The sequence below is a fragment of the Cyclopterus lumpus genome, chromosome 13 (assembly GCF_009769545.1).
Source record: "Cyclopterus lumpus isolate fCycLum1 chromosome 13, fCycLum1.pri, whole genome shotgun sequence".
NCBI lineage: Eukaryota > Metazoa > Chordata > Actinopteri > Perciformes > Cyclopteridae > Cyclopterus > Cyclopterus lumpus.
In genome coordinates, this window is record NC_046978.1 from 3,495,411 (window position 1) to 3,508,068 (window position 12,658).

General features: G+C 43.3%; 1 protein-coding gene across 1 annotated transcript in view; it reads right to left on the minus strand.

Annotated features, from left to right (window-relative positions):
- The window catches only part of grik4 (glutamate receptor, ionotropic, kainate 4), a 129,716-nt gene that overhangs the window by 8,462 nt on the left and 108,596 nt on the right, over nucleotides 1-12,658 (minus strand). Inside the window, exons 11-12 of the mRNA XM_034548318.1 lie at nucleotides 9,879-10,082; nucleotides 6,170-6,283 (exon numbers count right to left, since the gene is read on the minus strand). Coding sequence (XP_034404209.1) covers nucleotides 6,170-6,283; nucleotides 9,879-10,082 — 318 coding nt within the window. The remainder of the gene's footprint in view (nucleotides 1-6,169; nucleotides 6,284-9,878; nucleotides 10,083-12,658) is intronic.

The window sequence follows — 12,658 nt, forward strand, 5'->3', positions numbered from 1 at the left end:
TATAAATATTTTTTTTCTTCCATTTTACATTAAGTGTAGGTCTTAAAGTCTAAGTGCACCTCCAGCTGAGCCTAATTCCACCCACTGCATAACTTTTAAAAATGCAAAAAAGTAAACCCATGGATGTATAAAGAGAACTAAATAGAAAAAGAGTGACTGCACCTCGGCTTGAAGAAGGTTAAGCCGGTAAGTCGGCTGAGATATCTTTTGTAAGAAATTGATAGAGCTCGAGACTGAGCTACGCTTTCAGTTCTTTTTGTTTGTTTTTATTAAAAACCCTTAAAACCTGCAGACCTGACTCTGCCTGTGATTGCTGCACTGCCCTAACTGCTGTGTCCTCCGTACCGTCCTGTTACGGTAGATTTAAGAGAAATGTACCTGGATCTTCTACATTATAGACCCCATAGAACAGGGGTGTCCAAACTTTTTGCAAAGCGGGCCAAATTTGATAAAGTGAAGATGCACGGGGGCCAATAGTTCCTTCTGACATTTTTTTAACCACAAAAGTTGCATGAAAATACACTGTTATAAAACAATTTTCATTGTCACAATTACCTTTATTTTTCAAATGACAATGTAACCAAATATAAGCCACCATGGCAGACGTGAACAACTCTAAAAACACAATTCCGAAATAACCGCTAGTTCTGCTTTATACTTGTTGTGGACATCCCATAAACGTCGGAACATCTAACGCCCTGGTGTCTGGGTTCATAACATCACCCGTAGGCTCACACAGCTCGGGGAATTTCACCGACTTCCGCTTCCAGCGCTACCAGAGCAGCAGCAGCCCAACGGGCGGAGCATCTCAACACTGATTGGCTGGCGAGTTGCGAAACTTTCGCAACTCGAGTTGGAAGTTGAAATATTTCAACTCTGGCGAAATTTTCAATGCGCGAAACACGTTTATAACGCCTGGCGAATTTCTCAACCAAACGTGTCTGTGCGTTGACTTTACATGGTATCCAGACGCGCGAAAAATTTGCGACGCGTTTGGTGCTGCCACCGTGTGGTGAAAGGAGGAATTACATCTTTACATTTGTATGATTTATTTATTCTGACAGAGCTATCAAGCCATAACTAACACATTATAAGACCGAAGCTGCGGGCCGTATGAAATCTGACAGCCTGCGGGCCGGACTTTGGATGCTAGTGCGCATGCTCTATGCATGCGACTAACGACTCACGTGACTAACGAGTTACGTGACTAACGACTCAGGTGACTAACAACTCAGGTGACTAACGACTCAGGTGACTAACGACTGAGGTGACTAACGACTGAGGTGACTAACGACTCACGTTACTAACGACTCAGTTAACTAACGACTGAGGTGACTAACGGCTCAGGTGACTAATGACTCAGTTGACTAACGACTCATGTGACTAACGACTCACGTGACTAACGACTCACGTGACTAACGACTCAGGTGACAAGTTGGCAAAGTTTACTTTAGTTTAGTTTTGTTTGGGATACGAACACTTCTCCTGGACAATTGTCATGTGTGGGAGTGGAGCATTTACAAACGTATAGCTGAAACACATCCACAAAGACTGCACTTGTGTATGTTCCTTTCCCTCTCCTCTTGAAGCCTACCTCTATCCTTTTCTTCTCCAAGCACATTTAAGGAGTCTCCATTGATTTGGGGATCAAGTTGATCGAGGAATAAAGATAGAGGAGTCGAAGGAGGCATATTGGGATTGGCACAGGGGGCAGCATTTAGAGGTCAAGGGCCGAGGTGAGCCAAATCAGCTGACGATCCTCCCGGGTCAGCTAAGGTAGGCCAGGACAGCCTCCAAGACATCACAGGTGCATCTGTCCTTCATCTCTACAACTGAGGGCTCAGTGTCATTGATGTTAGCACAGTTGTTAATAACTTATGGACGCACATATTTTGTTTTAAACAGTGAGCTAATATAGGTGGTCTGCTCTCTCTTCATTTTGGAAGGTGAGTCTGTGTGCAGGACAGACTGTCAGAAGCTGACGTGTTTGTGTGTGCTTGTATTTCAAAGCTTGTCAGCAGCTGTCTTTGCTGTCAGTCATCTGCAGCAGGGCAGATAGAGTACGTGCTTGGGCAACCGAGTGCATAGAGAGCACAATGCTCCACAGAGAGGCAGCAGGTAGCTGACTTCAGGCTGAGGAAGACACAGCAACCATGGCTAATCTGGAAGTTACTCTAGGATCTCTTACACAATGACAAACAAAGAAAAACTCTTTAATAATTCATCATTAAGATATTAAAAGTAAACAATAAGTAATAAAGGGAGTAGAACAAGCACCACATGTGTGTATATGAGTATGAGCCAACGGTTGCTCTTGCCCTTTCCCAGATAAAAATTGTCTAGTGTGTGTGAGTTCTTTTTTATTAGAGGCAGGGGAATCATTTTGTAAAGGTTTATTGTCACGTTAAGATGATAAGAGGGCGGAAGGCAAATCCAAGGACAGAAGAGAATGCAGACGTGGTGCAGAGGGCATCGAATCTTTTACAACCTGTTTTAAGAGTACATCTCAACGAATAGAATAGTGAAGAATTGCTGCCTATTATAGTATTTGTGTATCCCTCTTTCCTCTTAACATGCAGACGAAGAGCTCATTTATTGTTACCTTGCACTGCCCTTGTTCTGTCTCAACTTTCCACTGTCCCTCCTTCTATGCACCCCCCTCCCATGGGATTGCATGCCAGGGCTGAAGGAGCTGGTGAGGTTATCCAGTCAAGGATTTCAGCTCGTCATCCTGCCTTTTGGTATTCATACCACACTGTTGCCCCTTAAGGCTGCCTGAATACTGACTCACTGAAGGAGACTTCCCATTGTCATTTCAACTCTTGCTCTTGTTTCTTTGTCTTCTCTCCACTCCCTCTGCTACTCTTTCTGCTCATTTCTTACTAATTGTCTTTCTTCCTTTCCTCCCCTGTGCCTCCCCACCTTTTGTATTTTTTTCGGGGCTCTTTGATAGTGTGTGCCTTTCTATTTGTGTCAGACTCGACGCCATCAGTTGTTACTGTTGTTGAAATAGCCGCAGGTGAAATCTCCAGAGTGCAGCTGATTTGGCAGAGGTCACAGGGTCATATTCATGACAACATCCTGCTGTCCACAGGGATCCTGTCTGGCTTTGTCTGTGTGTTGTGTACATGATTGTGATTGTGCATTACAGTGGGAGGTGTGTGTGTGTGTGTGTGTGTGTGCGTGCGGGCACAAGACTACATGTGTTTGTGACTGTGTAATTCTGTCTGAGGCCAAAGAGTCAATAAAGCTCCGTATGCTACGCTCTACCCTCAGGGCAGCTGCAGAATCTGACACAGCTTCCACTCGCCCCTAATTAGCTGCTGTGTCTAACTAAGTGCTGCTCTCTGATTCTCTCTTAAGCACAATGTGCTTACTTTGCCGCACAGTGTGAAGGAAGTGTTTACATGATGGAACTGGCACAGAAATAACGTACCTCAGAGTGTTGGGGTCTTTGGTTACAGCATGTGGCTATTTTTTCTCCAGATGATGCATGTAATGGAGGGGACGGTATTTATAAGGTTGTAAGAGGTTGACAGTAGCTCTAGGTTATGTCTGTGATATTAACTCGATGGCCCGATTCACATATTGTACTGGCTGCTGAGGTTAAGTTAAGCTTTTTGATTAGTGTGTAAAAGCAAATCTAATTTATTTATATGGCCTGTTTATATGGCCTCAAACCATATGCCACAGTACTACTTGACTGTAGTACATAACTACAAACCTACAACCACCAACAAAAATAGTCAGGCGAGACAGCTGGAGAACCCAGATAGGTAGAGATTGTTTTCTGCAGACACACTGAAAGCTGTCTGAGATTTGTTCTTATATTTTTTAATCAAATGTTGTGCCCTAGAAATCATACAACAGAGTGAGTATACGAGGCAACGGTGATCTCTTCAGAATATCAGATCCACTCTTTTATTTGTGTAATGTAAAACACTGACTGAAAATTATAATCATGTGGCAATTAAGTGTTGTGATTGGCTGTTGTTTTAAATGCTACATGGAAAAGTAAACTATGACAGTTTTTTGAGTGGAGGAACCAGTGGAGGTTTAGACCAGGCTTCTGCTGTTTCATAGAGGAAATTCATTTGGTCTGAATGGTGCTTGAAGGCATTGATGTTCGAGAAACAATTTGAGATAGCTTTGTAATGCACGTGAGTAATTTTGACAAAACAAGATTACACCTTTTAAAATATTTTTGATACTGAAAAAAACATGGTCCCTATTGGCTGGCGCAAAATGAGAATATGTGTAATAGTCTTCAGAAATAGAGATTAATAACAATACAAAAAAGATGCACAGTGAAAGAACTAGAAGTACAGCCTCACAGATGTATTCCTACGCCAACCAGTAAAGTTGCAGTCGACATCCATGTCTGTCCAAAATGTCATCACTTCATTATTTTCGATATATCTGTGAAATCGTAATTTTTGGCATATCAATTCTTGAGTTATGGCCAAAAACGTGTATTGGGACTTTTGTCGACCAAATTCCAATCAGTTCAGCAATGAGTCCGAGTGGACGAGGGTGCCAATTTTGAAGAAAAGCATTACTGAGATATTGTGCACAAAATAGGATTGATGCCAGACAAACAATACAAAAACATAATGCTTCTGGCCTTCTGGCTGTGCGGAGACATAAAACCAGTGTGAGAGAGAGAGAGAGAGAGAGAGAGAGGCAGATTGTATGACGGTAATTAATTCTCAACCTCCACCTTTATTTTATTGCATTCACCGTTCTTATTGATTAGACTGACGTTTTCATTTAAAGTTTGAAATAAGCAGCAAACCCCCTCCTAGAAACCACTGTGCCTCAGATCAATAGTTATTGGATTATAACTAAACAAGTGCAGTCAGAGAAATTCAAATATCGAATTTTAGAGCCATGCTGAGGGACTGCTCCGAGTGAGATCTGAGAAAAACGCCAAGGGGCAATGGGGGAGTAACAAGAGCACGAGAAAGTGAGACAGACAGAGACGGGGGCCGTCCGTCTTAATTATCCCCCTTTGTCTTGTACTCTTTTTACAGAAACTCCACACAGCAGTGCTTTATCTATATAATACCTGCTCTATTCATTTCCTTCTTATTAATCTCTTAGCCTCCTCAGGAATTTGGTGTCAACTGGGTCAAGTCTGTGCTAATTCAACCGTGTGACTTTGTGGCTCAGCCCGAGGGACATGAGTTTCATATCACCTCCTCATGCTGTGACCCGCCTGCCTGCCACCCACTTCAGAGGCGATACGCTACCCAGCAGCCCATTCACCACTGTACCTGCTGTGAGCTTCGATTAACTCTCCCCAACTGTTGGGGCCCAATTGAGTCTCTCACTGCGACACCTATTAGTGCTGCGTGTAGACCATAGGAAGGAGGGAAGGAGGGAAGGAGGGAGGTTTACAATAAGGGGAGACAGGAGCCAGAGGGAATATGAGTAAATATCCCTCTGGGAAACTATGCACGTGCCAGATCACCTCAGTGCAGATCATGGCCAGTGGGTTAAAAAACCTAGGGTTTTGGGGGAGGACTGATGATTAATGGGCCAGCGACTCTGCAAACATTGGTTTAATTTCACCTGCACTGCTGTTGTTTCAATGTTTCTTGTGTGGGCTTACTCTCTGCAGAGCATGGAGGGCTTGGCTTGTGTGAATAGGAGGGCTAAACCCATGCGAAGGGCAAGCAGAAAACAATTGTGAAACTGGTACATTCATCAGGAAGTTCAAAAGGTAAAACATGCCATCTGGTGCTGCAAGGGCGGGGGGCCACAGCAACAGAAGGAGAAAATGAGCAAACACAGGAGAAGTGAAAAGAGCTGGAGACTATTAAAAGTTGAGACTGCAGGAACAGCAGGGAAAGGTTGTTGGGAAGATGAAGAAGAAGCAAGAAAGCGGGACTAAGGGTTGGAGGAGAGTAGGAAAAAAGGAAGAGGCCTTGAAAACACATAGATGCACAGGAAATGGAATAGCTAAGAGGTGATAAGGTGCAAAAGTGTGGAAGGATTTGGACCGACTGAGTGAGATAGACTCAACAGTCCAAAAGAGAGAGTGTTTCTTTTCCAGCCATTAGACAAAGATGACAGCCTGCTGTGGTACGTCCGCAAGCCGTGTGAGAGCCAGTTTGATCGGTTAGAGTGTGTGTGTGCATATGTGTTTGGAGGGCTGGTGACTCACCAGGTGGACACGGTACATGATGCTGATGCCGAGGGTCATGAAGGGCTTGGAGAAGTCAATGACCTTTTCACGCTCTGCTGTGATGGTGAGGCCTGCGACTGCCAGGTCAGCTTTCTGAAACACAGGGGAATACAATCAAATCATGTGAACACACTCCCAAAGGCATACAGAACATAGCTGTGAGGACATAACATGAGTTTATGACACAACCAATTATTTAAGAACTTGAAAGGATGACATAAGAAGTGGGACGACTATGTTAATTCCCTAATAATGCCCCTTTGTATCCCATAGCCTATTTATCCGCCAATAGCACTATTTGTGGTGAGGATAATTTAGCATTGGCACGGTGTGTGTGTGTTTGTGTCTGTGTGCGTGTGTGTGTAGGGCACAAGAGAGCTGAGGGTAACCATCTTGGCTGGCCAAGGGAACACTGTCAAGACAAATCAATTGACAATGCAGCGGCTGGTAAAAGTCACACTTAGAAAACACACAAACCCCAAAACACAAAGACACACACACACGCGCACACATAGGAATGGTCAATGTACACTGAATACTGGACAGCTCCCTGCAAATAATACAGGCCAGCAAAGTGAAACTGCAAGGGATTCTTCATCTCCCTGTGGAGCAAAGAGTGAAAGCAGCAACGCTCAACAGCAACGCATGCAGACAAAGTGCTGCAGGAGAACTAAGAGGATTGGGGAGACAGAGAGGAATGGGAGGATGAGAGTGAGGAGGAATGGGAGGATGAGAGAGGAGAGGGGAGCTGTGCTGCAACACCGCAGACGCCACTCAAAATCCCCCAAACACATTTGTATCTCCAGGAAAGAGAGACAGGGAGAAGGGCATCTGGCATGCATAAAAGCCACAACATCCATTTTGATGCGATGCAAAAATGTATGTTGTTTTTCCATAATCATTTTAACCTTTAGAGCAGGTTTGAAATGCTACCAGAAGACATTTAGAGCTTCACATAAATAGCCCCAAATCCCACTCTGTCTGTGCTCCAATTAGTGTGTTACACTTCAAAATGTCCACCTCCTTAACCTCGCCCTAGCCTGCACTCCACACTGAAGCCTACTGTCTCTTGCCTCAGCCCGCAGGCTTTGACCTTCCATCGTCAGCTGTCCCCGGCCTCCGCCTTGTCTTTTTTTTTCTCCGCCGTTTGAAAATCTGATCGCCTGCTCCCAGTGCCGGGAGGAAGTCACACGCAGGGAACGGCCATCCAGGAAATTCCAACAAAGGAAGTCACTGATCCTTTGAAAAATGAACACACGGTCGTAACAGTCTCTGAAATATTTATGTGACGATAGAATATTAATATTGATTACTGGATTCCTTTGCCTGCTTGCTGTTTTGCCTCTGAAAAAAAACCGACCCTGTAATGTTGGCTGTTTAATATTGCATCATGCCCGTTTTCACTTGCATTCAATCATTTCAGGGTAACCCGGGAAAAAAAAGACTACATAAAACTTGCAAATGTGAGCGATGAATTAAACATTACCCTCAAGGATGTAGCATTTGACTTTAAGAGTTTAGTCTTTGGAGATGCCTCTGTTCTCTAACTGCAGAACAGTGGGTTAAGGAACCAGGACATACTGTACTTAGACTTTGGTCTAAGTGCATTCAGGATTCTTCCTGGCATGTCTGGTTTCATTGTTAGCTCGGGCTCAGACACCCGTCAAACTAATCACCCTCACACAGTGACATATTGTTCAGTCTAAATGGTACTGGCAGGGACACAGGTACCTGTTGTCCGGAATAACCTAAGGCTGTCCTCCTTTGCACTATATATTTCATTTCACCGTATCCATTAAACTTGAACCAGGGTTGTTCCTTTGTTTTCTTTTAACATCTTTTTTTTTTTTACTCTGTCATTTTGCCCATCCCTTTCTAAGCCTTTATCCAAACACGCTCAATCCTTTCTGTTCAATGTGGAACATCACTCCAGATATCCCCCATCCTGTGACAAGTGTCTCTTAAGTGTGTCTTGACTTTTTGTCCGCCCATTGCCTTGACTTTAACCATGGCTCTTCTGAAGGTCATCCTTCCGCAGGTAACTTACAGGGGAAGAGGGCGGTGGTAGACTGTGACAATAACAAGAGCAGGCTCTCCTTGCTTTATATACGTAATGGATCTGCCCTCCATTAGCCCACATATTAAGACAGATCACCTCTTATGAGTGCCTCAATCCCTTTCCACTTCGTGCCTGTTTTCCTCTTCCTCACCCGAGCCTTCCTCCTCACTATTTATAATGCGTGTTTCACTCCCTGCCCTCAGCTCCCTTAAGCCAAGTTGACAAGACACGACTTTTAAAGCTGTCAGATCGCTGTACTGTTAACACGACACAACTTGCTGTCGTGTAATCGTGTCCTTCTGGTTTTCACACTACATGACTAACCGGCGACAAAGGGGTCACACACTACAAGATCTTTCACCAAGAGGAATCCCAGATGTGACTGTTTTGTCATGCAAACACATGCAAGAAGCGACATGGGACATTATGTAACAGCGTGCGTGAGACAGGACTCTTGATTCAAGCAATCGGCCTGAACTTTCATTGTAGTCATGCTTGTTGATCTTGTTGTTGGCACACGTGTCCACATGCCTTTACTATTTGTTTCTCGAAGTGCAGCAACTTTGTTCTCTGTTGCAAATACTACACATACAGTGAAGATCCTATTGTTACAGATAATCCCTCCAACTTGTCTTGCGCTCTAATTAGCTGTAGCTCCCCGACAGACTACTCGACCGGTCCAGATATTGAGCATGCTACATTTATAGGATGGGGCTGCACGATGGTGTGGTGGCTAGCACTGTCGCCTCATAGTAAGAGGTGTGCGGGTTTGATCCTGGGCTGGACGGCCCTTTTGTGTGGAGTTTACATGTTCTCCATGTGCCAGCGTGGGCTCTCTCTCTCTCTCTCTCTCTCTCTCTCTCTCTCGTCTGTGAGCATGAATGGTTGTCTGTCTCTATGTAACGGCCCTGCGATAGTCTGGCAACCTCTTCCAGATTGAAGCCTGCCTTCGTCGAGAGTCAGTGGGGATTGAATGGAGCGCCCCCATGACCATAAACAGGATGAGCAGTGAAAGACAATGGATGGTTTGGGATGCTTTGGCTTGTGTCTTTAAACAGTTCACACATAGTCCTCAACAATCAACAATGATTTGCAGGCGGCCATCTGGAATACCGGCCATTACCCCGATGGGCCAACACAACAGTTTGTTTTTTTGTCAGTCAACTCCTGCCTCATGTCATGTAAAGTCATGTAGTCTGAAGTGGGCATTATATAACCTGATCTGCCTGATAAGAGCCACATACAGTGTAGCTGGAGAAGTGCAACACCTCACTCAGAGATTTAACAGCAACACCGCAGACAGACCAGGAGGAAAGTCTGTTAAGGTCAGATCAGAAGGCTTAAGGGAAGGAGCTGACAGGGAACAAGCCACCAACAAGCTGTGACTGTTTTGGTAAATACAATGCTTCAGATGAAAGAAACTGCTGAATGAAAAATGCGTGTATGACATGAAGGAAAGCTGCAAGCTATGACCTATATGAGAGCTGAATGATACATTTTGGTGTTTGTGTATGTGAATGCTTCAAGCAAGTACTTTGAACACTGGTGTGTTTATATGTGTATGTGATACAAATCATGATTCATGGTTGTAGGGCTTGTTTACAGGCTGTGCATGTGTATTTTCTTTACCCTTGATATGAGCTCTCCAACCATGCCGGCCCATGTTCCATTGGCTCCAGGAACCCCGTACAGTCCATCCCCCACCAGCCGTATGCGATACTTGAACTTGAGGATATCTGCCAGCTCCTTCAGCATGTCCACACAGAAGCCTTCATAGCGCTCATTCCCCTCCAGCTCTTGGTGGTTCGGCCGCAGCATCACATACGGATTCTCCTGAAAAACACACACATAGACAGTACATCCACAACTGTCTATAGATATTGATGCCATATTGTACAGTCACGACAAACACAATTCATACTGGATTGCACTATTCAGTTTACTTGAATAGGCTAAACCCATGAGGCCTAATGTCAGAATATCTTAAACTCTGTTGCTTCGACTTCTTTCTAAAATTTCCTCCACAACTTATTGTAAGGGTACTACTAAATAGCTTGAGTACCTCTTTAACGTTAATGAGTGCTTTACAGAACCTTACTATATATTTTACTGTCAGGAAGAATGGTACAAACATCCCGTGTGTCCTTTGGAGGTCGTTGTTCACACCAGGTTTACTGCCTTCAATGAAAACTGATTTGTGGATTTGAAGCAGAGCCAGACACTAACATCAGGGACAGTCAGACCAATCTGTCATATCCAGCAAAAAGCGGATAAGAAACAAAAGCACCACACACACACACACACACACACACACACACACACACACACACACACACCTATTTACAACCTGTCTTATAGAGAACCAACTCTCTGTTCGACTGTTTATTTATGTATTCTTTTGTCATTTAGTTGATGTTGTCGGGATATTTAAAGAGGCCAGCAGTGATGTATTTTGGAGCCCCCTTTATTGCGCTGTTTTTCAAATAATACACCTGTCAAACTGGTGTGCCTGGGATCCACTACATCATAAAAAGGAGACGTTATGTAGCACTTTACTGTTGGTCTATCCATGCACTCAGCTCTTGAATCCAGCGAAAACTAACTTAGATTGGCGACATGACATCAGATAACAATGATTAACAAGTCGGAGCATTTTCTTGTGTTGACAGTTTTAAAATAAAAATGCAAAAGGAAACTAAAGTTACATTTGTTGTTATTGTTGCTTGCTGATAGAAGCTTTATTGAGTGTTTTAACAACAAGTTTACGTGCAAGATACAGACTATAACTAACAAATCCGTGTTGCGCAGAAGCCATTCAAAGCCACTGTGACAGCGTTCAGAAGGGTGAAGCATGAGCAGTGTTGTGCATTTTCACAACTGGAATAGAAGTGAAATTGTTTTGTCATCTCCACAGCTGGAAATAAGTATTTGTGTGGTAGCTTGTTTACTGGCAATTGATTTACCTCATAGCAGAGCCACAGAAATAGTAGGTCCACTGAAATTGGATTAAATTGATCTAATCAGGCTCATAGTTTGATTAATCCAACAGTATAGCAACAATAACCTGTGACATGTTCCGTAATAACAATAACCAGGGGGCTCTGTAGTTTACTTTGAGGTCATTGTTTTTAAAGTACTGTAAATACTCACCAATTCCCCAAACTTCAAAAATACTGAGAGACAACCTAAAGCATTGTTTTTATTGACAATAACAAAAGTAGATCATATAATTCATATAATTAGCGTTAAAGCTAAAGCTTTCAGAAGTAGAAGAGTAAACAAAACGCTGATCAAGCTTTCAGCCAGTTAGGGACTGGGTGTACAAATCTATAAAAGTACATTTTCTGTTCATTGACTACTTAAAACAGCCAAGCACATCACTTGACCTACGTGTTGCCTATGCATTATGTTTCAGCAGGTATAGGGAACAATATAAATGCAAATTTCATAGCTCACAGACTGCTGAAGCTTTTCAAGCAACGACTTGCAGTCAAGCCAGATCGAGTCACACGATTTCACTCCTTCCAATTTCTGCAACAATGTTGCAGAGGTTGTTTTTTTATAGATGTTTTGTACATAACACGAGCCGGACCGAGGGACAGGGAAGAAATGAAGAAACACACAAACCTGCTACAGTCACTTAACAACTCTTCATACTAACTAACCAGAGAACCAGTAGGGTACCTGGATGAATGTACTGTATGTTTGTATCCTACTACAATACATATATCTGTTGTTTTCTTTGTCACTCTTCCTTGGTTTCGATGGGTCTTTCTTTTGCTGAGGCCCTGAGCTCCAACTATGGTATTGATATTAAATAAAAATGACCAGTCAAATCTGCATGTTAATTAGATCTGTGGTTGGTTGCAAATATGGAAAAATAACTGCTATTGAAAGCTGATATATTTCCTACAGTTCATACTCATCTGAAAAGTTCCACCAAACATTAAAAGAAGAATGACGAGGAACCACTTCCACTGGAAGCCTTCTGTGAAGTTGAGAACAAAGTCTTATAAAAATAACTATATATAAAAGTAGGAAAAGTCTATACAGGGGTATAAAAGTGCTGTGTTCCATGAAGGCAAAATCACAAGGAAATCCCATCTACCTTATTTTGCACACCACAGCAAAACAGCAATAAAGATATGAGTTTGAAGCTTTAAAGACTTTCAAAGCAGCTCTTATTCCCAGGCCATGAGGAGTCTGGTTGTGGACTGATAACTTCGGAGGAAGAAGCACACTCGCTTGCATATGTTCAAGCGAGTACTCGTACGCACACACATACAGAGCGCCAGGTGCACCGGTGGGTATTGTTCACATTCAGCTTCAGACACTACAGCGGAGTTTTCCCTTTTAAAACCTTGGGGTGTTCAAAATGTCTTCACACAAACCTCCTCGCTTTCCTCTAC